Below are 26,174 nucleotides of genomic sequence, written 5' to 3'. Positions count from 1 at the left end.
GACCTCCTGTCCCATGATCCTCTCGTATCCCCTTTTGCCAGTCACCTGTCCAGCTCTTGGCTCCATCCCTCCCCCTCCTGTCTTCTCCTATTATTTTGGATCTCCCCCTCCCCCTCCAACTTTCAAATCCCTTACTCACTCTTCCTTCAGTTAGTCCTGACGAAGGGTCTCGGCCTGAAACGTCGACTGCACCTCTTCCTAGAGATGCTGCCTGGCCTGCTGCGTTCACCAGCAACTTTGATGTGTGTTACCCAATAGTGTTATTGATCCCTTCCTGTTTCTAACTTCTATAGAGACTCAGTAGACAACCCCTCCGTGACTTCCTTCTTTTCTGCATTGTGACACTATCTCTGATCAGCAGTGCCATGCCCCCACCTCTTTTGCCTCCCTCCCTGTCCTTTCTAAAATATCTAATGCCTGGCACTCTAAGAAGCCATTCCTGCCCCTGACACATCCAGGTCTCTGTAATGGCCACAACATCATAGCTCCAAGTACTGATCCACACTCTAAGCTCATCCGCTTTGTTCATGATACTCCTTGCATTAAAAATCTCAAACCTTCAATCCGAGTGCATCCCTTTTCTATCATCTGCCTATCCTCCCTCTCACACTGCCTACAAGCTTTCTCTATTTGTGAGCCAAACGCCCCCTTCCTCTGTCTCTTCAGTTCCGTTCCCACCCTCCAGTAATTCTAGTTTAAACTTCAAGAACAGGCTCCCTGCATCAGCCTGTTCCTTGAAGATCCTATAAATAATGAAACTGTTCCAGGATTTTTATTGTGTCGTTGTAGGATGGAATGTTGGTTACTGCAGTTGGACTGACAGTAAGATGCTAATTTGGAAGGAGATTTGACAGGAAATCTATTTGGGAACTCGAGACACACAATTTACTTGAGACAATGCAGAAGGATGGGCCATTGCGATTAATTTGGACAAATACTGTGATGGCACCAGGAGAAGGAAAATTTGTCATTTTTAACTTTGTGAAGATGGAAATTATTACATAAAACCGTTGTGCCTACCTTCAGGAAGAATAAAAATTAATTTTGTAATTCCTTTTTGTTGGGGGAAAATGCATAGTTTAATGTGGATGAAGTTCATTTGATAATTCGCAGATAGCAAACAGATTTGTGTGTATGTGCAGGTAATATACTCAGCATGAGATGAAATTTTACCTTACCATAGAATTGCAAATTCTTGCCTTGCTTTTGACATAATCCCTGCTGTGATTATACTTTCATGGTTATGGCAGATCTGCAGAAATTCATCATTTTGGCACTTGGACTGACATGGACTGTGAAACAACTTAGTTGGAAGCTGACTTTGAATCTCAACAGATATTCGTTCTCCATGGAGCAGAAAAGATTAGGGCTAGCACTCAGGCATTGAAGACCCTGAGGAATAGTGAGAATTTATTCTACACATAATGTTGTGATCTCCAGTACACAGTGCAAAGATAAGAGAAGCAGATATAATGGTAATTTTATTTAGAGAATAGGGTAAGCTGTTGAAAATAGAATAAAAATAACAGCAGGTGCTTTGTGGTGCAAGCAGTGAAATGGGTCTAATTGATTTCTACTAAAAGAGAGCAAATAAGCTTACTTGCATAGGTCACCAGATTACAAATTATTCTGCAGAAGGTGGTAGAAACTGCCCAGTCCATCACGTGTTAAGCTCTCTCCACCTTCGAGCACATCTATATAGAGCATTGTCGCAGGGAAGCAGCACCCAACATCTGGGTTCCCAGCACTCAGTTCCCGCTCTCTTCTCACTGCTGCCATCAGGAGGAAGATACAGGAACCTCAGGACCCACACCACCAGGTTCAGGAACAGTTGTTACTCCTCAGGCATCAGGCTCTTAAAACTCAAAGGGGATAGCTTCACCTGCTCCATCACTGAACTGTTCCCACAACCTATGGACTCACCTTCAAGGACACCAACTCATGATCACGATGTTTACTACTTATTTATTAATATTTTTTTTCTTGTTTGTTGTCTGTTGCACACTGATTATCCACCCTGTTTGTGCATCCATTCATCGATTCTATTATGGTTATTGGATTTATTGCGTACACCTGTAAGAAAATGAATCTCAGTGTTGTATATGGTGACATATCTGTACATTGATAACAAATTTACTTTGAACTTTGAGTTATTGATCGAACATGAAAACCGTATTTCAGTACAGGCTTCTCGAATCATTCTTGTCTACAAGATTTATACTTTAATTGGTTTTATCCTGACTGTTAGCTTATTTGTATCTAACTACATATGTGCTTCAAATCTGGATGAGTATGCCGCAGTTGTTACTGACTTCATTAAAACCTGTGTGGATGAGCGTGTGCCTACAAAAATTTGCTGTACATTCCCAAACCAAAAAACCGTTTTTTGAACCAGGAGGTTTGTTGTCTGCTGAGGGCTAGATCTGTGGCATTTATGTCTGCAACTTAGGCCTGTGCAAGAGAGAAAGTATGACTTGCAGAGGGCTATTTCAAGAGTGAAGAAACAGTTCTGAGCGAGGTTGGAGGCAACATCGGATGCTTGACAACTCTGGCAAGGTGCACAGGACATTACTTACTACAAAGCGAAACCCAGTAACATGAATGGCAGTGATGCTTTGCTATGAGACGAGCTCAATGCCTTTTATGCTCACTTTGAAAGGGAGAATATAACTACACGGTGAAGATCCCTGCTGCACCCGGTGACCCTCTGATCTTTGTCTCAGAGGCGAATGTCATGCTGACTTTCAGGAGGGTGAACCCTCGTACGGCAGCAGGCTCCGATGGAGTATTTGGTAAGGCTCTGAAAACTTGAATACACCTTGTGCTAACTAACTGGCAGGACATTTTCAACCTCTCATTGCTACGGCTGGAAGTTCCCACCCGCTTCAAAAATTATACCAGTGCCCAAGAAGATCAGTATGAGCTGTTTAAAGACTGTCGAACAGTAGCACTCACATCTTCGGTGATTAAATGCTTTGAGAGCTTGATCGTGGCCAGGATCAACTCCTGCCTTAGCCCTGACTTGGACCCACTGCAGTTTGCCTGTCACCACAATAGGTCTATGTCAGATGCAAACTCAATGGCTCTTCACAAGGCCTTGGATCACATGGACAATACAAACACCCATGTCAGGATGCTGTTTGTTGACTAAAGCTCAGCATTTAACACCATCATTCGCTCAGTCCTGATCGATAAGCTACAGAACCTGTGCCTCTGTATCTCCTTATGCAACTGAATTGTCAACTTCCTAACTAGAAGGTCACAATCTATGTGGATTGGTATTCGTAACTTCTCCTTACTGACGATCAACACTGGCACACTTTGGGGATGTGTACTTAGCCCACTGCTCTACTCTCTCTATATCCGTGACTGTGTGATTGGCATAGCTCAAATGCCATCTATAAGTTTGCTGTTGATACATTTATTGTTGGTAGAATCTCAGATGGAGACGAGAGGGTTTACAGGAGTGAGATATACCAATTAGTGGAGTGGTGTTGCAGCAACAACCTGGCACTTAACGTCAGTAAGACCAAAGAACTGATTGTGGATTTCAGGACAGGTAGGATGAGGGATCATGAATCAATCCTCAGAGGGATCAGAAGTGGAGAGAGTGAGCAGTTTCCTGGGTGTCAAGATCTCTGAGGATCTAACCTGGTCCCAACATATCGATGCAGCTATAAAGAAGGCAAGACAATGGCTGTATTTCATTAGGAGTTTGAGGAGATTTGGTTTATCCCTTAAGACACTCAAAAACTGCTACTGTGGAGAGCATTCTGACAAGCTGCATCACTGTCTGATATGGGGGGGGGTGGCGGAGGCTGCTGCACAGGATCAAAAGAAGCTACAGGAAGTTGTAAAATTAGTCAGTTCCATCTTGGGTACTAGCCTCCGTAGTATCTAAGACCTCTTCAAGGAGCAGTGTTTGAGAAAGGCGCCGTTCATCATTAAGGACCCCCATCACCCAAGACTTGCCCTCTTCTCATTGTTACTGTCAGAAAGGAGGTACAGAAGCCTGGAGACTCACACTCAGTGATTCAGGAACAGCTTCTTCCCCTCTGCCATCTAATTCCTAAATGGGCATTGAACCCACAGACACTACCTCACTTTTATTATTTCTGTTTTTGCACTATTTTTAATTTAAATATTTAATACATGTATATATGCATATTATATCAATGACTAATTCATTTACCTAGTTATTTATTTTCCTACATTGTCATGTATTGCATTGTACTGTTGCTGCTAAGTTAACAAATTTCACAACATATGCCGGTGATATTCAACTTGATTCTGATTTTTGTAGTTGGCACTTGGCACAGTTGATTGGCTGCAGTGTTTGAGTAAAATCTGCAGACCCAGTGTTCTTGCCAAAGGATTAATGGATTTTTGATTTTGATTGATCTTCTCTGCGTCCAAATTTTACTTACACCCGTGTGTGTGTGTGTGACTGTAAAATGAACCTCTCAAAATATGCCTGTTGACCTTTCCTTCTGCTAAGCTTAACAAACCTTGATTTGTAGACGTGGCTTTGACCGTTGCATCTTCTCCGGGAGTAGTTTAGTATTTTCATTGTACATCCAGCTGTACCCCGGGCATGGGAATTCCATCATTACAATAAGATTAAAAGCATACTGAGAAGATTTACAAGGATGTCGCCGGGACTTGAGATCCCGAGTTATAAGGAAAGGTTGAAAGGTTAGGGCTTTATTCCTTGGAGCATAGGAGAATGAGGGGAGATTTGATAGAGGGGTACAAAATTAGCAGAGGTATAGATCGGGTAAATGCATGAAGGATTTTTCTCCTCAGGTTTGGGTGAGACTCGAACTAGAAATAGTAGGTTATGGGCAAAAGGTGAAATATTTAAGGGGAGCCCCCTGAGAGGGAACGTCTTCACACAGATGGTACAGGTGTGGAATGAGCTGCTGGTGCAAGTGGGGGATGTAGGTTTGATTTGAACATTTAAGGGAAGTTTGGGAAAGTACATGGATAGAAGGGGAATGAAGGGTGTGGGCCAGTGGGGCAAGGCAGAATAACAATTTGGCACGAAATAGGGCTGTTGCTGTGTTGTTGTGCTCTACGACCCTATGATTTGTAATATCATCTTTTAGTTCAATGTGTGTCAGCTTGTCAATAAAAACACTCATCTAAATTCGTCCTAAAAATAATCATGAGAAGAGTTCAGGAATCACAGTCCATATTTTACGATCTGTGATAGCTTTGGTAGCAATAACAAAACCTTGTTAGACCACGAGACAGATGAGAAGTAGGTACTCCTTGGCTTTAAGGTTTTCTCAGAGCAAATTAGGGTTAACCCTAAGGAAGTTACAGAAATATGAGCTGACATTAGTTTTCCAAGCCCATCTGATCCCTCTGTGTTTGATCCCTGATGCTATTCCAGTGTAGCTGAATTTACATGAGGAAGGTGGTTGCACATTGCTATTTCAATAGTCTGCTATTTATTGCTCCTACAAACATGCGTTTACCACCCTCACGGTGTTTTCATATGAAACGAGAACTTTCCTTCATCAGATCAGTAGACCAATTTCCTTTGCTGTTAATAAAATGCATGCTTACCTCCATTGTTATGTAATAAGATTTAGATGAATGCTTGAAGCTTGTTCCAAGCAGCTGTGTTTGATCATCTCGATTCCTGATTGTGATGAAGCTTCCTGATCCTGAATTGCTGATTGTTTGTCCTTCCACAGATGTTGGCTGATCAGCCGAGTGTTCCTAGCACGTTCTTTTTTTTTATTCCACACTTCCATCATTTGCAATTTTTGTTTTCGAGTTTGCAAAGTAAGAGCAGGAGTCCCTCAAGCCACCATTCATGGCTGATCTGGTCAGGCCTCAGCTCATCTAATGTACCACTTTATGTGGTTCTCATTTCCCCCACTTTTTGAAAGGTTTGCTGCTTCCTCTAATAATCTAATCTTTTCCAGGTAGAGAGTTTTTGGACTGCATATTGGTTTATGTGCATGTTGGTGATCTGGATGATGGGGTGGTAAATTGGATTAGTAAGTATGCAGATGATGCTAAGATAGGTGGAGTTGTGGACAATGAAGTAGGTTTTCAAAGCTTGCAGAGAGATTTAAGCCAGTTAGAAGAGTGGGCTGAAAGATGGCAGATGGAGTTTAATGCTGATAAATGTGAGGTGCTACATTTTGGCAGGACTGATCAAAATAGGACATGCATGGTAAATGGTAGGGCATTGAAGAATGCAGTAGAACAGAGAGATCTAGGAATAATGGTGCATAGTTCCCTGACGGTGGAATCTCATGTGGATAGGGTGGTGAAGAAAGCTTTTCGTATGCTGGCCTTTATAAATCAGAGCATTGAGTATAGGAGTTGGGATGTAATGTTAAAATTGTACAAGGCATTGGTGAGGCCAAATTTGGAGTATTGTGTACAGTTCTGGTCACCGAATTATAGGAAAGATGTCAACAAAATAGAGAGAGTACAGAAGAGATTTACTAGAATGTTACCTGGGTTTCAGCACCTAAGTTACAGAGAAAGGTTGAACAAGTTAGGTCTTTATTCTTTGGAGCGTAGAAGGTTGAGGGGAGACTTGATAGAGGTATTTAAAATTATGAGGGGGATAGATAGAGTTGACGTGGATAGGCTTTTTCCATTGAGAGTGGGGGAGATTCAAACAGGACATGAGTTGAGAGTTAATGGGCAAAAGTTTAGGGGTAACACGAGGGGGAACTTCTTCACTCAGAGTGGTGGCTGTGTGGAATGAGTTTCCAGTAGAAGTGGTAGAGGCGGGTTCGATTTTGTCATTTAAAAAAAAATGGATAGTTATATTTGTCAAGAAAGGAATGGAGGGTTGTGGGCTGAGTGCAGGTGGATGGGACTAGGTGAGAGTAAGCGTTTGGCACGGACTAGAAGGGCCGAGATGGCCTGTTTCTGTGCTGTAATTGTTATATGGTGATCATGGTGCTGACAGGTGTGTTTAGGGTGTCAGACTATTCATTGCTGTAGTTAAGGTAAATATTTTCATGTGGGTTTTAAGAGAATAAGTTGGCTTATTATTGTCACATGTCTCTTACAGTGGGGGGGGGGGGGGACTCATCTTGCATACCACCCATACAGATCCGTTCATTATAACTACTTTAAGTACAACAGAGTGCAGAATGAAGTATTAGTTATAGAGAAAGTGCATTGTAGTTAGGCAATAAGGCTCAAGATCATAATGAGATAGATTATGAGAACAGGAGTCCATCTCATCAAACTGGGGACTGTTCAGTTGTCTTATAAAGAAGCTGTCCTTGAGCCTGGTGGTATGGGCTTCTAGTCTTCAACTATATACTGTAGCTTTCACCTTACAGAATTTGGGTTTAAAACTCAGTAAAAAAAAAGCTGATGTAACTGAAATGTATTTCAGTGGTTGTTTTGTGCAATTTCAGAGAGAACTAAAGGTTTATGCCATTGTAGCTTCCCCAGTTAAGACCAAGTTTTTGGCATCCAACCAAAAAAATTGAAATATTTGAGCCCAATCAGCAGCTCACTATAGACTGAAGCCGGGCCAATGTAGGTAGAATCAGGAGATATTTGCAGCTAACAATAAATAACAAAGGGTATAGTTTTGTGTCCAGGCGCTTCTCTGCCAACATCTCTTAATTGCCACCTTTGGGCAGTTTTTTTTAACTATGATGGAAATTGGATTCATTCTCAGGAGAAACGAGATAGTAACTGCTGTCATTGTTGATGAAGTGCTTTGAAATGAGGTTTAGAAAGCAGCTGTCTTATTTGAGGCAGATTCTGTTTGACAGTTGTGCTGTGATTCTGACAGGAGCCCTGTTATTATGAGGTTTCAAATGCTTGAGCAGTAATGGGTTCAAATTATCTTGTACCTTTCATTATCAATGTATAAAGGTGATTCCCTGTTAGCAATTTTAAAAAAATACAAGATTGGAAATAATTGTAATTCAAGCAATTCAGCCCAACTTTCACTAATTCACGAGTCTTGTCTCATGCAAGAAAAGTCATTTGCTTCATTGAGAACTTTGTGACTGTCATTTGGGAATTTTTGGGTGCCACAATAGCGTAGCGGTTAGTGTGTGCTATTACAGCTTGGGGGTGTTCTGGAGTCTGGAGTTCAATTCTGGCGTTGTCCGTAGGGAGTCTCTGTACGTCCTCCTCGTGGAATGCATGGGTTTTCCTTGGGTGCTGTGGTTTCCTCCCACAATCTAAAGATGTACTGGGTAGGTTAATTGGATTTGTTGGGGATTGCTGGGGCAGCGTGGTTTGAAGGGTTATATCACTAAAATGAAATAAAAAGCATTTATCCAAGTTTATATTTTTACTTCAGAGGACTGAATGCTGAAATCTGTTAGGGGAGGGGAGGTTCCACATGGAGCCTAATGGTTCTTCGTTTAATGACATTGTAATCTCTTAGCCCATTCACTGCCTCCATAGTTTGCTTCCTCATTTGCCCCATTCTGGAGAAGCTTAAGTTTTTCTGGAAGTAACATGAAGGCACCAAGTCATGACCCTCAGCACCAGTAGAAATGACAAACAACCTAACCCTGACACACCTGTTCCCAATCTCTCGTGCCCCCCCATCATGATGGCTGCCAACTTGCAGTTCTGTAACATCACCCTTCTCTTTCCCACCTCGATATCTTGAGCCTTCAAGTGGATTGATTTATAGTTGGTCAATTAATCATTTGATCTGCAGATGCTGGAAATCCAGGCAACACACACAAAATGCTGGAGGAAGTCAGCAAATCAGGCAGCATCTATGAAAAAGTGTAAGCAGTCGGCATTTCTAGCACAGATCCTTCATCAGGTCCTTGGTCAGTTGAAAGATGCACAGAAGAGGAGAGAGGGCTTCAGTATCTACCTATTAGAGATGGCTTTTTCAGATCTGGTATCAGAAATTTAAGCCTTTGTTTAGTCCGCTGAAGTACGTGAGCACTACCCGGATCTGAGTGCACAGAACACACTCTCTACCTGTGTTTTAGACAGTGGAACAGATTTTAAAATTTGTCATTAGTCACTTTGCATGGCTGGGTACATTCAGCTGATTGGCAACAGAGATTGGAAAATTTGAGCTGAGTAGAAGAAATGGGTAATGTTATTCAAGGAAATCATTTTTCAGTTGTTTTACTAAAGCACATCACGAAGTAGCAAAACTTTGGAAATATTCTGTACCCGGGAGCTCTTCCTCCCTACCTGGCTTCGCAGCTGTACTGATGGAGGCAATGATGAATATTCAGTGGTTTAATTTGCAATGTCGGTTTGACTTTTAGTTTAAAACTGAAGAAGTGTTTTGAATAGTAGGGTACCAGATTCTGCCCACTTCAGTGATTGTTATTAATTATCCGAAACAAAGTTAATAGTGATTGATGAAATGTGGTAGAAATCTTGTGCACAGCGAAGATGTCTTTGTTCACCAATAATCATCTATTTGGGCTTAAGTTTGTGCAAGAAGCCATTATTCTGACATTGGGCAGATTTTTGTAAGTTTTGCTATTCAGTTCTCATGTTAATATAAATTGCTAAAACTTAATAATAACAGTTGGACATTGAGGTTTATTAATTTGAAAGACAATTTGATGATGGATTGTATCTGACAAGGGAAGTCAAAGGCAATATAAAAACAAAAGAGAGCAAGGGCATCTAGTAGAGCAAAAATTAGTTGGAAGTTAGAGGATTGGGTAGCTTTTAAAAACTAACACCAGGCAACTAATAAATCAATAAAGAGGGAAAAGTTGAAATATGAAGGTAAGCTAGCCAATAATATCAAAGAGGATCTCAGAACGTTTTTCAGATACGTAAAGAGTGAAAGGGAGGTGAGAGTGGAGAGACAGTAATGTGGGGGAGGAGGGAGGAACCAAGAAATGGTGGAGGAACTTAACTATCAGTCTTCACTGTGGAAAACACTTGCAGTATTCCTGAAATGTAAAACTGTCAGGGAGCAGAAGTGAGTGTAATTGCTATTCCTAAGGACAGGATGCTTTGGAAACTGAAAGTAGATAAGTCATCTGGACCAGATGGACTTTACCCCAGGATCCTGAAAGAGGTAGATGAAGAGATTGTTCGAAGGTCCAATTTAATGTCAAGAGAAATATATTCGATATACATCCTCAAATGCTTTTTCTTTGCAATCATCCATGAAAACAGAGAAGTGAATGAACAACAGTTAAATGTCAGAACCCCAAAGCTCCCCCCTCCCGTGCGTAAATGGCAGCGAGCAACAATCTCCCCTCCCCCTCCCACCAGCAAATAAAAGCATTGCGCTCAAGGGTGAGCAAAGCAATAGCAAAGACACAGACTTGCAGTTACCCCAAAGACTTCGTGTTTCACACCAGCATTTGACATACCACAGGTTCCCTCTCTCCCTAATAAGGAGAGGGAGGTGTCTCCATTTTCCCAGCAAACAGGGAGACATAACAAACAACTCACAGGTTTGCAATGTTAAAAGTCCGTTACGCTGCTTTCTTTGAGCTCTGTGCCTGAAGATCGCAAAGATCTCGGGTCTTCGGGCACACAGCAGAAGATTTTCGAACTCCCCCGACCACACATGGGTCTCCTGCAGTGACACCGACCCTCGATCCGCCCGTCTGCAGAGCCCCGAGATCTTAGCCTCTCGGTGGAGGAATTAGTGGTGATTTTCAATAACAACTAGATTCAGGCATGGTTCTGGAGGACTAGAAAATTGTAAATGTCACTCCATTCTTGAAGAAGGGAGGGAAGTAGCAAAAGGGAAATTCTAGACCAATTAACATGAATTCAATAGTTGGGAAGATGTTGGAGTCCATGATTACGGATGAGATTTCAGGTACTTGAGAATGAATGATAAAATAGGCCAAAAATCAGCATGGTTTCCTTAAGGGAAATCTTGCCTGACAAATAGGTTGGAATTCTTTGTGGAAATAACAAGTAGGACAGACTAAGGAGAATCAGTGGATACGAGACAACGGGGTGACCCGTTGGGGCACCCTTTGAGAGAAGGATAGTGCTGTCTGATCTGACCAGAATGAACATTAAATTTTCCTGAATGCTATTGGTATCGCTTTGCTTTGGAAACTGGAGTAGAAAACCTCAGTTTATTAAAGAAGAATGACACATAGCAAAGCAAATATAGCTGCTCCCCATTTAACGAAGGGCACTTTTGATGGCATCATTTCTGGTTTATCTGCCACCCTTGTGCCTCTTGTTGTCATTCTGGAGACGTGCAGTCATTTCATCCCCCGTCTTTTCATCTCTTCTGCTGTTTGTTGTTTGTGTCTGATCCTGGAGATGTGCATGTCTCTCCTCCTCTGTCTGTTCTTCTTTCATCTTTTTTTGTCCTGACTCTTTGATCCTGGAGCCGTGCTGCCCTGGCCTCATGTGATTCTTGTTCTCTCCCTCTCCTTGCGGCTTCCTGACGACGTTTGGCGTCATCTCTTGACCATGTGGCATAATTAGGCTGACCATTTTTTTTTACCCTAATGCTGGATAGAAGATACGAAGCAGTAACACCAAAGGATGTTACTTTGGTTGACGATGTGGTTGGCGCTCTCCTAAGTGGACGTGATATAGTCACCGCTGTCCGTTGACTGCAGTAAAGGGTTTTATGGATGTCTCGAAGTACATCATTACAATAAGATTTCATTATCTCTTATTGATGGGTGGCAGTTAGATCTGTCCCAATCCTGCACATGCTGATGGTGATTAGCAGAATGTAACCACTCGAAATAGAGCTGCCCTGCCCTTCTGCTCTGGTAGGTATCGCTGCTGAGGCTGACCGTGCGCATGTATGGGGCTGTTGCGTCCCGATATCTATGATGGCAGATCGGCTCTTGGGTTAAAAGGGAGCCTGTTGAGTTTTGCGAATGAGCAATTTTCTACAAATATATAACCCTGAACTTTGCCCGCATTCTGTAAGTTAGCTCATTTTAATTCAATTTAGCCAAAAAAGTGCCGCTGTAATGCACCATTCGCGCTAATTGGAGGTCAAACAGACAGACAGAGATTGAGAGTTTTAGTATTATATAGATTGTGTACTTAAATTTTCAGATGGCCTTTGACAAGATGCTGCACACGAGGTTGCTTAATAAGATAAGAGCCCAAGGTATACTAGCATGGATAGAGGGTTGGCTGTCGGTGACTAGTGGTGTTCCTCAGGGATCTGTGTTGGGACCGCTTCTTTTTAAGTTATTTTTCAATAATTTAGATGATGGAATTGATGGCTTTGTGGTCAGGTTTGCAGATGATACGAAGATAGGTGGAGGGGCAGGTAGTATTGAGGACACTGGGAGCTGCAGAAGGACAAGACAGATTAGGAGAATGTGCAAAGAAATGCCAGATGAATAGAGTGTTGGGAGGTGTATAGTCATGCACTTTGGTAGAAGGAACAAAAGTGTAGACTATTTTCTAAACCGGGAGAAAACTCAAAAATCTGAGGTGCAAAAGGACCTGGGAGTCTTTGTGCAGGATTCCCTAAAGGTTAACTTGCAGGTTGAGTCAGTGGTGAGGAAGGCAAATGCAATGTTAGCGTTCATTTTGAGAGGTCTAGAATATAAAAGCAAAGATGTAATGCTGAGGTTTTATAAGGCACTGGTGAGGCCTCTGGAGTATTGAGAGTAGTTTTGGGCCCTTTATCTAAGAAAGGAAGTGCTGACTTTGGAAAGGGTTCAGAGGAGGTTCATCAGAATGATTCCTGGAATGAAAGGCTTATCATATAAAAAGAGTTTGCCTCTGGGCCTGCACTCACTGAAATTTAGAAGAATGAGATGGGAATCTCATTGAAACCTATTGAATGTTGAAGGCCTAGATTGAGTGGACATGGAGAGGATGTTTCCTGAAGTGGGAGAGTCTAGAATCAGAAGGTACAGTCTCAGAATAGAGTGACGACCATTTAGAATGGATATGAAGAGGAATTTCTTTAGCCAGAGGGTGGTGAATTTGTGGAATTTGTTGCCATAGGTGGCTGTGAAGGCCAGGTCACTGGGTGTATTTAAGGCGGAAGTTGATAAGTTTTTGCTTAGTAAAGGTGTGAAAGATTACAGAGAGAAGGCAGGAGAATAGGGTAGAGAAGACAGGAGAATAGGGTAGAGAAGAAAAATGGATCAGCCGTGATGAAATGGCAGAGTGACTTGATGGACTAAATGGCCTAATTCTGCTCCCATGTCTTACGGATCTTGCCTTTTTCAATAGTTTCTGGCAGGAAACACCAATTACATTATTGAATATAGTTTTTCCAACAGCTCAATCTGAATGTAACTATGGAGATCACAAAAAAAGCTGCAGTTTACATTGAATCCTTTTGTTTTCTCACAAACTGTGACTTGCTGGTGGGGAATTTCTTGAGCAAATGTTAATTATTAATGTATGAATTGGTCTTGTAGTTGAGCTTCAAAATGAATGGGACCAGAAAGTGATGTAAGAAGTGAAGTGCAGAGCCCTAAAATATCAAAGGCTCTGCATAAAACGTTCCTTAGTAGTTGAATCCAAGTGGATTTTTATTTCAAAAACAAATTTTATTCATAACATGTAAGTACAAAAAAAGCACAATGCATGGCTCTTTACATTCAAGGTGTTAGTGTTAGTAATTTTATACATTAGTTGCATCAGCACACTTTTGTGTACAGAGCACCAATGCCACTCGTCATCTGATAGGGTGATACAAACCTCAGTTATATGAGCAGCTTCCTCACTAGATGTAGCTCCTCCAAGTCCTTCCTTACAAAACCTTTGCATTAGCTGCACTGAGCTTCTGTACATGCTTGGTGATCTCTGACTCCTGAAGCCTGGTATGTGCCAGTCAACATCATTGAACCGGAAGACCAACAAATTTTGGGCAGACCAGAGTGGGTCTTCCACCTAGTCAGTGAACGCAGTGCTTGGTGTCTGTCCCTTTATGTGTTCCTGGGAATGGAGTTGTGCAGCTGCTTGGGATAAACCGTGTCAAGCCACCTTGCATTCTCCTCCAGACCCTTCTTTTCATGTACATAGTCCGCAAAAGGTGTGCAACTGTTCCATCCTTGTCACAGCCATCCGAGAGGCTGCCTGTGCTAGGAGTAAGTTTCTACCGTACAAGAAGGGTCTGATCGAGGATCCCTCGCACCGCCAGCTAAGCAAGCTCCAGGTGCTTGTTAGCAAGTTCTGGCAATGGGACATTCTACCTGATAATTTGGACCATCTGTTCAAGGGACCACCCCACAGGACCCATCTTGCCTTGGTCCCAAAGTGCCTGCAGGCGATGGACTTGTCACGTAGTGTGTTTATCTGGCAGAACTTTTCCACAATGGGGAGGTTGTGTGGCAGCATCTAGCTGACTGTGACATCGTGCAGCAATGGAGCCAGGCCTGCCCTCGCAACACTGGGCCCAGTAGCGCTTCAGCATGTAGTGGCACTTGGTGCCCACATACTCGAGTTCCAAGCACACGTGATGCAGCCTCACAGAGGTGGTCACCAGGGTGATGGTAGTGTTAGGTACAGTTCTGCACCCATTACCCAGGGCTGGTGCATTTCAAATGGTAGAACCTTTTCCACCTTAATTCCCAAATGAATTGGAAAATGGCTTGGGTGTGACCAGGGCAGAATAGGCCTCAGCTGCTCCATGCACGGCAGTGTTGAGAGCTCCTCACTCCTGATGATAAGCTTCTTGCCAGTTATCGAGAGGGAGCACTGCTCCTACAGTCCCAATTTTTGTTTAACCTAGTGTGTCCACTCCAGCCAGGTTTTTGTTTGCTTGCCTCAACTCCAAATCAGATTCCCAGGACCTGCAGGTTGTCAGACTTGACAATGAGGGGGACAGAGGGTCATTTGCATGAGATGCCAAGGGGCTTGGCTTCACCCTTCCTGCAGTTGACTTTGGCCCCTAATGCCAACTCAGACAGATGCTGATCAGTAAGCACAGACCACTCGTGGATCTGAGCAGGAGAGATGACAATGCTCACATACAGGAGGACTGATGTGAATGCTCCAACAGCCTGGGGTTATCACTTCTCTTACATCTACATCCTACCTGAAGGATTCAGAAAAGGATAGCATGTGATACATAAACTGTAGTCACACCTTTCAGTCTGTAAGAGATCAGGATTTTGTGTCCATCAACCAGCAACTCACTCTTTTTCACTTAGAAATCAAGGCTTTTGAAGGTGTTACTACAGTTTATATTTGTGCTGAGTGTAAAGCTATCTTTTTGCAAATTAAAATGGTTTTAGTGTGTTGTATTAACAGAGATCTGTAGGAACAAAATTAGCCCTTGAAATTAGTATAAATATTTGCATATTTATGCTTTAGCTGCACTCGGGTTGGGGTTTTTATTTATTGAAGTATTACACGGAATAGGCCCTTCTGGTCCTTTGAGCTGCGCAGCCCAGCAAACCCCCGATTTAATCCTAGCCTGATCACGGGACAAATTCCAATGACCAATTAACCTACCAACAAGTATGTCTTTGGAATGTGGGAGGAAACTGGAGCCCCCTGAGGAAATACGAGGTCACAGGGAGAATGTACAAACTCCTTGCAGGCAGCATCGGGAATTGAACCCGTGCCGCTGGTACTGTAAAGCATTGTGCTAACCACTATGCTACCGTGCCACCTTCAAGATGTTGGAATGAAAGATGAGCGTCAAATTCAAGTTCATCAGCAAATATCCTTAACCTTTGAGTTTGCCCTGTCAAAAAAAAATCCTCCAAACCCTTCTAACCCAGATAGTGATAGGGTTTCATGTTTGATGCTGAGGCTGAAAGCTGCTTTTACTGGGCTGATGTATGATGTTAGGTCTGTAATATATGGTGATATAATGTTGCCTGGAGGGAAGCATTACGCATTAATGTGATTTGCTCACTATCCAGCTTGCTTCCTGCCAGATTTCATATACCCAGAATCCTTTTGTCAGGCAATGTGGTTTTGGTTATAATCTATTTATCTGGTTTACTGAAATAATAAAACTTGCCAGTTGTGAATACTCTCGGACTCTGTAACATCACTCTCCTCAAAGTAGAGTTCAGATGTGATACTGAGCCTGGGCCAGCATCTGTCACAGCAAATTTATGCCACAGTTTGGGTCCATTAGCTGCTTCATTCCATGTTGGTGAAATATCCACTTCACTGCCTATCAGATAATTCTGTTGGCTGATAGCGAGCTGTCAGTCAGCCACTTTCCCCAGAGAAAACCTTTGGGACTACATCGGATGTGAAAACTCAAGATGATATGTTACAGTCAATTGAGATTTAATCACCAATCAGAAACCTAATGGTACTTGTCAGGTTTCTTGCAGAGCAAGTTTGATTGACAGTCCCCAGCCTTTGGGAATGATAATGCACATCCTGCCAGGATTTAGGAACCACTCAATCTCTTTTAGGGGTGACTGCTAATACCTAGCAGTTTCCTAATATCTAATTATGGATGTTGGACTTTTTACAGTTAATAGAGTTGAAATCGTAAGCATATGATTAAAACAGATGCAGTTTTTACAATGCTGAAAGAGGTCTATGCTGGTCTTTATGCTTCATTTGTGCTTTCTCTCAACACGCTGTTGAAGACCACTAATAACTTCCCCTTTCTTCATGTGAGTTTGATTAGCTCTGGAATACATTCATACAATTCATTTCTACTAATCTCTATGAAATTCCACTGTCTGGCTTAGTGAGTTTCTCCTGAATTTATTATTGGAGGCCTTAGTTACTATCTTTTAATTCTGGTCCAAGTTCTTGTCCTGCCCAACAAGTGAAAACATTTTCTAATCTGGAATATCCCCGCTGACTCTAGAAGACCCTCGTCGTGTCACCATCCATCCTTTCCTCAAGGAAACTCTTTTTGTTTTGATAAATGGCATTTGTAGGTTGAAATTAAAATGTTCAGTTCCTCAGGCTTTTCTGTTTGGGTAATTTCACACTTAGAAAATTTCGAGCCTTTTATTGAATTTTTCAACATCTCACTAATTGGCATTTGTGGACAGTTCTCATTTCAGGTGATATTCAGTATGTAGACTGATAATCCTCCCAATTCTGGTATTGTTCAGTACAGGTTTCCCCCGCCATCCGAAGGTAGAGCGTTCCTATGAAACGGTTCGTAAGCCGGAATGTCGTAAAGCGAAGAAGCAATTACCATTTATTTATATGGGAAAATTTTGTGAGCGTTCACAGGCCCAAAAAATAACCTACCAAAGCATACCAAATAGCACAGAAAACCTAAAATAACAGTAACATATAGTAAAAGCAGGAATGATATGATAAGTACACAGCCTATATGAAGTAGGAATACTTTTCTACAATCACTGCTGCACTGTTCTTGGTAGCGAAAATCTCGCGGAAGCGCTCTCGGCAGAAATGCTCTCTCCAGTAACCTTTAAGCTATGAAGCTGCCAAATCATACCAAATAACACATAAAAATACACAGCCTATATAAAGTAGAAATAATGTGTGTACAGTGTAGTATCACTTACCGGAATCGGGAAGACAGCACCAAGCACACTGAGAATGGTGTGTTAGGCTGAGTCATCGGAGGTTGGGGTGGTGCAGTGGTCCCCACCCTCCAGGCTGCCGACCAATACCGATTCACGAAGCATGCAGTGGTGCAGCGGTAGCCGGGACGCACCCAGCACATCTTTAAGAAAAAAGCCGAAATAAACAAGCTAAATAATTAGGTGCCACCCGGCACGTAATTAATTAGCATGTTTATTTCGGCTTTGTTCTTAAAGATGTGCTGGGTGCATCCCGGCTACCGCTGCATTCTCCGCAGCAATATATCAGTCCGTGGGCCGGGGGTTGAGGTGGTGGGACACTGGGGTGTCATCTCATTGTTGTCTGTTTCCATCAGGACAGGCAGGTCATCTTCTTCTATGTCTGCCTGCCTCGATGTCGAAGGTTGAGGTTCGTCTTCTGCTGTGGCTGATGTGGAAGGCTTGAAAAATGACAGTATGCTTGACTGCTTATCCTCGTGCATTTTTCTATCATCTCATGCAGTTGCTTCATGTTCAGTTCCTGGACGACTTCACTTTCGGTCCGTTCGCTACTGCATTCAGTTTCGATTGTTATCCCTTCCTCTTCCAATTGCATCAGCTCTTCGTCTGTCAGTTCTTGGTCATGGGATGCCAAAACCTCTTCAACATCATCTTGGTCAACCTCGACAAGCCAAACTCACTTTGTCCTTACTTCGTTCACCACGATCGAGACGCTTAATTATGTCTAGTTTTACGCTGTGTAGCACCCTTACGAGCTCTTTTAGGTTTTTCCGATACCTCAGAACTCATCTTGCAAACGGCTGCTCACAGACACGTGTTTAAGCAATGCCGGCTAGAATGTAGTTCCGGGGAAGGAGCTTGGCTGCTCGGGGCACGCACTGCCTTTTATCGCGTGCTGCTTTTTTTTTGTAACAGTGAAAACACCTTCTGTTAGCGAAAACAGGTAACTAATGTAGGTCTTTCATAACAGCGAGGTTTCGTAAAGCGAACATTCGAAAAGCGGGGGACACCTGTATATGCTACTTCAATGGAGGCTGGAACAGTTTCCAACCCTTTCAAGTGTGGTGGAACCAAATTTCAATATAAGCCCAATGTAACGTCACCTCCCTTCAACTCTAGTGCCCTTGAAGTGAACTTGATGCTTTGCTTCTTATAAGAATTGCCTTATTAAGCTTGCATTGCCAGATTTAGTGAATGGCATTGCTGGCTTAGGTTGTGGTATATTTTTTGGGATGGAAGCTGCTTTCACCAAAATTAGTTCCAGTGTAGTCAGTGATGTGGAAAAGTATCTCGGTGATGTCTGATTTTGCTTTCACTTAATGTGCAATTTCGCCCAGTTTGGATCCTAGATTCCTAGGTGCCTTAATTTCATTTATATATCTAATCGACTATTGTGGCTCCTTTTTTTCCACCAATATACAGGATCTTATATTGAATTATTGAATTTAAATTTTCATCATACTTCTCTTGATATCAGCACTCAAACCACTTCCAGTGTTCTCAGCAAAGCTCACCGATGTAATGTTGCAAGCATCTCGCCCGTTTGAGGTTATCATCACCTACAAATTGCACTGAGATTACTTATGTCCATTTCACTGTAGGTTGAGTGATGAGTATGACCGAAAAGATTAGATTTTATTCCACTGCTGTTCATCTATCAGTGTCTTGTGATTTTTATTCTCCCTTTTCCACAGCAAAGATGGATTTATATCAGTGTCATTCTGAATGACTCACACACTGATTGTGTATCAGCAGCCTGACTGTTGTGTTCACCATGGTTCACTGCCACATGGACAGCACAGTGACCAACAGAACCATCGAGGAATAACAACGCCTTGACACATTGCTTGAACTTGTCTTGTTGCACATGCTACAGGCAATGTTACTGGCAAAGAGTGATTTTTACACTGCATGATTGTGTCGCCAGTGATTACTCAACCAAATAATCTATGAATGAGGTAGCAGTGAAAATCCCCTGAAGCATGACACATGAAAATCACTTGATATTCTTTGCTTCTTAATCTCTAATACTCTTTTCACTTGTTTTTGCTTTAACATTTTCAAACTTCGTTGTACCTTAGCATTGATAAACTGTTTCATTTTGCATTGGTTTATTTCATTTGCATCTCAGCTCTCATTGTAACTTAATGTTTAATGTGTGGTCTCTTACAGAGTTTGCAGTTTCTCTCGCATTCATGTGAAATAGTCATGATCACGCCCAGTTTCGAATTAAGTCAAGATGCTAACTTCCTCACTATTATAATCCATATCCCTTATGCAAAAATTAATGAAGTTGACTTGTACATTGATGGAGTGGACTTCAAATTTTATGTCAAACCTTACTTCTTAAGGTAAGTACAACAGTGACGTGGTTTCAATGAGAAAATTGTATTAGAACTAGGAAAAGCAACAGGCTAAATCATGCACTTACTCCTGCTTTGTAAATCTCTCTCCTAGCCATAGGGTGTTATTATTGCTTTTTGGGATTTTCTCATGTAGAAATGAGCAGCTGTAATTTCAGCACTGTAGCACTTGGCTGTAAAATACCTTGGGTTTCCTGAGGCTACTAAATGATGCAGTTATGTAGTTTTTCTGAGATCTTGGGTAAACCAGTATCTCAGCTGCAGCTTCTCGTTATATACATGTCTCTTCAAATTTTTTTAAAATCCACATCTTGAGTATAGTAAACTTCTGAGCATCCATGGTCAACGTTAAAGAATTCCAAAACAACACACACAAAATGCTGGAGGAACTCAGCAGGTCAGGCAGCATCTATGGAAAAGAATACACAGTCGACGTTTCAGATCGAGAGCCTTCTTTGGGACCTGAAGAAGGGTCTCGGCCCGAAACGTCAACTGTTTATTCATTTCCATGGATGCTGCCTGACATGCTGAGTTCCTCCAGCATTTTCTGTGTGTTACTTTGGATTTCCAGCATCTCCAGACTTTCACAAGTTTACTAAAGAATTCCGTTTGTGTCAGATCTAAATGAGCATCCTTTATCGTGAGACTGTAATCCCAAATACTAGATTGCACACCCGGGGAAATGTATTCCTTACGAAGCTTTTTGAGAATTAGTCATTTCATGAGTTTTCTTCTCTGGGAATGTAGGCCCAGTGGCAGGAGAATTATACCAGAACTTTGTCCAGAAACTTTGTGCTCCCTTTCTAATACAAATTTAATTTTCCTTGAGAAAGAGGCAAAAGGTGTACATAATACCTCAGAATTTCATTGTAATTCTATTTAGTTGCACTAGAATTTTTCATTCCTGCACTCTTTCTGATGAAATATCAACACAAAATATTGAAAATACTCAAAAATAGATGGCCCCTGACGAGAAGAAAATCATGAACGGTCCATATTGTGCTGACTGCTGGAAGAAATATAAAGACTAATTTGCAACTGATCAAGTTGTGCAGTTTAAAGATTTTTTAATAAAAAAGAAAGGAAAATTTAATTTTACATAGAGTAATGAGTGCCAGGAACGGACTGCTGGGCAAATAGTAGAGGCTGATATATTGGGAACATTTAGGAGACTCTTGTACAGCCACATAGATGTGAGACAAATGAATGGTTAGGAGCTCTGTAGTAGGAAAGGGTTGGATTAATTATGGTGTCTCTGGAGACAGCTTATCCACTGATGTCCACTATAAGCCTACTGACTCCCACAGCTATCTGGACTATTCCTCTTCTCACCCTGTCTCTTGCAAAAACGCCATCCCCTTCTCGCAATTCCTCCGTCTCTGCCGCATCTGCTGTCAGGATGAGGCTTTTCATTCCAGGACAAGGGAGATGTCTTCCTTTTTTAAAGAAAGGGGCTTCCCTTCCTCCACTATCAACTCTGCTCTTAAACGCATCTCCCCCATTTCACGTACATCTGCTCTCACTCCATCCTCCTGCCACCCCACTAGGAATAGGGTTCCCCTGGTCCTCACCTACCACCCCACCAGCCTCCGGGTCCAACATATTATTCTCCGTAACTTCCGCCGCCTCCAACGGGATCCCACCACTAAGTACATCTTTCCCTCCCCCTCTCTTTCTGCATTCCGCAGGGATTGCTCCTTACGCGACTCCCTTGTCGATTCGTCCCCCCGATCCCTCCGATCCCTCCCCACTGATCTCCCTCCTGGCACTTATCCGTGTAAGCGGAACAAGTGCTACACATGCCCTTACACTTCCTCCCTTACCACCATTCAGGGCCCCAAACAGTCCTTCCAGATGAGGCAACACTTCACCTGTGAGTCGACTGGGGTGATATACGCGTCCGGTGCTCCCGATGTGGCCTTTTATATATTGGCGAGACCCGACGCAGACTGGGAGACTGTTTCACTGAACACCTACGCTCTGTCCGCCAGAGAAAGCAGGATCTCCCAGTGGCCACACATTTTAATTCCTCATCCCATTCCCATTCTGACATGTCTATCCACGGCCTCCTCTACTGTAAAGATGAAGCCACAGTCAGGTTGGAGGAACAACACCTTATATTCCGTCTGGGTAGCCTCCAACCTGATGGCATGAACATCGACTTCTCTAACTTCCGCTAATGCCCCACCTCCCCCTTGTACCCCATCTGTTACTTATTTTTATACACCCATTCTTTCTCTCACTCTCCTTTTTCTCCCCCTGTCCCTCTGAATATACCCCTTGCCCATCCTCTGGGTTCCCCCCCGCACCTTGTCTTTCTTCCCGGACCTCCTGTCCCATGATCCTCTCGTATCCCATTTGCCAATCACCTGTCCAGCTCTTGGCTCCATCCCTCCCCCTCCTGTCTTCTCCTATCATTTTGGATCTCCCCCTCCCCCTCCCACTTTCAAATCCCTTACTCACTCTTCCTTCAGTTAGTCCTGACGAAGGGTCTCGGTCCGAAACGTCGACTGTACCTGTTCCTAGGGATGCTGCCTGGCCTGCTGCGTTCACCAGCAACTTTGATGTGTGTTGGTTGGATTGATTATGGAGTAGGTTTATGTAGATCAGCGTAACATCATGGGCAGAAGGGTCTGTTCCATGAAAGAAACATGAAATAAAACAGAATGTATCAGCAGCTCAGACAACATCTGTGGAGAGGGAGAAAACAGCATTGGTGTCAGAATGATCACTTTTTCCAAATTATTTTCTTTTCATAAATCCATAATGATTAGTATTCTGATTAATTTTTATAAATGTTCTTCTGCTATCCTCCCAATTGACTTGTTCTTCTCTGCTTGCTTTCTGAAACAGTGGAATTACATTTGGTATTCAGTATTCTGGACTATTCTAAAACCTTTGGAGTTGCAATAAAACAAAGCTAATACATATGATTTGTCTGTGGCCATCTCTCTGAAAACCCTACGCCAGGGGTTCCCAGCCTTTTTTTTTATGCCATAGACCCTACCGTTAACTGAGGGGTCCATGAACTCCAGGTTGGAAACTCCTGCCCTAGGATATAGCTTTCCATACATGCAGGATTTGTAGAGTTGCATCAATCCTGTTAGTAATTTCTGTAACAGTTTTATTTTGTTACAGTATATTAGCAAGTATATTTGTTTTTATTTCGTACTGTGTTAGCATAGTAACTTCAAATATCTCTTCATTTCTGGAAACAGGTTGACTCTTCCGGGAAAGATTGTGGAGGATGGAAGAGAAACATCTGCATATGATGCAGATGCAGGTATGGATATTAAATATTTACTTACTTTAAAATATTAAAATTTTTACAAATATTAAAAAATATATTTTTAAAGACTTATAAGCTTGCCATTCTTTTTAATGTTAATGAGATAGACTTGGGTGTTTGGGGTACCATCTCCCAATTTGTAATGACACAAAGCCTGGAACTGTGATTAACAGTGAGGAAGGTATTGAGGCTTACGAGAAGAAATGAGTGGGCCGAATGGAATTCAGAGAACAGATGAAACTTAATCGAGAGAAGCATGAACTCAATTGTATTGACAGAAGGCATGAGGAGGGATACGATAGGCCAATGGGTATATTTCTAAAGGTTGTGCAAGGACAGTGGGATCTGGTTGTTTATGGTCATTGGTGTTTAAGGTGGCAGGGATTGTTGAATGGTGACTAAAGCTAATTAGATCCTGAGATTTATGGAATTCCAGAGTATAAGAATAGGTATAAAATTATGTTACGCCTGTATAAAGCATTGGTTAGGTCACAACTGAAGTATTACATCTAAGTTTAGTCACCCTACTCTAGGAAGAATCTGAAAGTAGACACAGGGCAGAAGAAAGATCCATTGGAATTGTTCCAGGAGTACAGTAGAGAAGCTGGGGTTGTTCTATTTGCAGCAAAAAAGAATGAGCTGGCTTTCTTAGGAGTCAGTGTGGACCTGGTTAGTTCATAATTCTGTACTGTGATAATTCCAGACCTGTCTAACATTACCAGTTGGACCATAATTTCTTTATCAAACATGCATTCTTCCAATCTAAAATATTCCATGGAGGATGGATTAATGTGTTCCAGGTAGTTCACTGGGCAGCAGTAGGTGTCCACTTTTTTTTCCCACTGCTTTTGTTTTAAAATATATTGGGGAACAATTAATTATTTGATGACAAAGCTGTAACATCTGTAATCCACTTCTGCTTCCTGCTGAGATGTGTGCCAACACAAAACTAATCTGCTATTTTAGATCTGGAGCTCTTTAAGAGAGACATGGGCACCAAGATCATTATAAACCTTTAAAACACAGATTCAGTTGTATCTGATTCTGAGTGCTGCACTCTAGGAAAAAGGTCAACTGTTTAAAGAGTGTGCAGAAGAGTTTTACTGCAATGATCCTCAGGATGAGGGGCTTTGATTACGTTAATAGATGAGAGCAGTTAAGGTTCTTTTTGGAACAAAGGATGTTGTGGCGAGAACTGTGCGAGGCATTGGAAATGCAATATCCCGATTGAAGGAAAAAATAGCTTTTACTTCTACCAAGGTGAGTATGGTGATTCAAGAGGCCTGGTTAATAGGACAGTGATGAAACTCATTGGATTATTTGATGCCAAGAACTATTTATTAATTTTCATTAACTTATGTGATTTTGTTTGCAGGAATTTTTACCATAAAAGTTCCGAAGGAAACCCCTGAAGAGTATTTTGAGGGATTGGATATGCTGACTGCACTTCTGGCGCCAAGGGGATCAAGATCTGCAAAGCCTCTAGTGGAAGAGCTTGGTATTTTTTTCTTTTGCAGACTGAAGTTTGCTTCTTTTACTTTCCTCTGCACTTATTTTGAAATAAAAAGCTATTTGTGCTACAGTGATAGAAAGTCTGGTAACAGGATAAGCAAGCTGAGGATGCTGGGGCTTCTAGCACTGGGAAATGGACCTGGCTTGGGATGTTTGCATTTTCTCCTGGCATTTTTGTGAGCTGCTGTGGGACATGTCTATGTCAGTTCATCCTTTACTCCAATTAAATTAGCCAAAATAATGGATCTAAAAGGTGCTATGGTGAATGGTTTGTGGTTGGCCTACAAGGGTTCAATGTGGATTATTGAATTTGAGTAGTTTTATTTAATTTAAAAGTGGCTTCTGGTGATATTAGTGCAATGAGAATTAGGAATTGTAGTGTCAACAATGACAGTGAAAGGGTATGCTTACATTCAGTGCTGAGCAATGTTCCTATTTTTTGTTGATTCTAACCTTGCTTTATCAAAAACTTGTAATCTTGGTTATTGAAAATCTTCAGCTGCTGGAATGTTTGGTTTATCTGGTAGATTTAGGCTTCTTGCATAAACAACACTTAGCTGATATTCAAAGTTGTACTGGGTTCCGAATTTACTTGTAGCATTTAATTTTAGGCATCAAGATAAAATGTAATTCACCATTGTGGTCACAAAATTATTGAAAATACTTTAATGTTGATTGAATATTTCAGGCTAAGGCTATGGTTAAAACCAATGATCCTGAGGTGAGGTCCTTGAATTCACAGAGCACTTTTATGTTTGTGACAATTTCTAGCTGCTTTCATCAACTTGCTCGATTGAATTATTGTAATTACTGTGTAATATGAAGTAATTCATTGGACAGCATCTTGGTCATTTAAAGGGAACAAGTTAATTAGTCTCTAGAACCTGTACTGCAAGTGGGTGGTTGATAGTCAAATGGGTACCCCTTGCCCCTTAACACATCGCTTTGTCCATTACTTCCTTTCCCAGTTTTAAATATCAAATTGAGCGATTCATCTTCTGTCGAATGTAACATCCATTCATTTTAATACCCACGTACTTATTCACAAAATTATAATTTCTGATACAGATTTGGCACATTGTGTACCAATGTTCCGATGAAGACTTTGACTTATAGAATATAAATGCTTGATAGTGTTCAGCGATGCATTTCGACAATATAATATGCTATTACCAAAGTTGAACGACAAGTTGGGTTGGCAATAACTATCTGATGGCTTTCACAAAGGATTTGCAGTATTCAAAGTCCCACCTGCTTCAAGGAGGCTTCAATTGTACCAGTGCCCAAGAAGAGCAGGATAACCTGTCTAAATGACTACCACCTAGTGGCACTTGCATCCACAGTGGTGATGTGTTTTGAGAGGTTGTTATTGAAGCATGTCAGCTCCTGTCTGAGTGGTAACCTGGATTCGCTCCAATTTGCCCACAGAAGCAACAGGTTGACAGTAGATGCCATCTCACTGGCTCTTCACACAGCCCTGGAACATCTGGACAGCAAGAATGCATTCGTCAGGATGCAGTTTACTGCTTACAGCTCGGCGATTAATACCATCATCCCCTAATTAGTAAACTCCAAGACCTAGGCCTCGATATCCCCCTGTGCAAT

General features: G+C 42.0%; 1 protein-coding gene across 3 annotated transcripts in view; it reads left to right on the top strand.

Moving 5' to 3' along the window:
- shq1 (SHQ1, H/ACA ribonucleoprotein assembly factor) overlaps nucleotides 1–26,174 on the top strand; it is a 127,957-nt gene that overhangs the window by 16,761 nt on the left and 85,022 nt on the right. For all 3 annotated transcript variants that reach the window (XM_072280585.1, XM_072280586.1, XM_072280587.1), the window contains exons 2-4: nucleotides 19,578–19,756; nucleotides 22,987–23,051; nucleotides 24,433–24,555. In XM_072280585.1, coding sequence (XP_072136686.1) covers nucleotides 19,614–19,756; nucleotides 22,987–23,051; nucleotides 24,433–24,555 — 331 coding nt within the window. In that variant the 5' untranslated portion in view covers nucleotides 19,578–19,613. The remainder of the gene's footprint in view (nucleotides 1–19,577; nucleotides 19,757–22,986; nucleotides 23,052–24,432; nucleotides 24,556–26,174) is intronic.

This window comes from Mobula birostris, chromosome 16, assembly GCF_030028105.1.
Source record: "Mobula birostris isolate sMobBir1 chromosome 16, sMobBir1.hap1, whole genome shotgun sequence".
In the NCBI taxonomy this organism is placed as follows: Eukaryota; Metazoa; Chordata; class Chondrichthyes; order Myliobatiformes; family Myliobatidae; genus Mobula; species Mobula birostris.
This window is presented reverse-complemented; position numbering and strand designations above follow the sequence as displayed.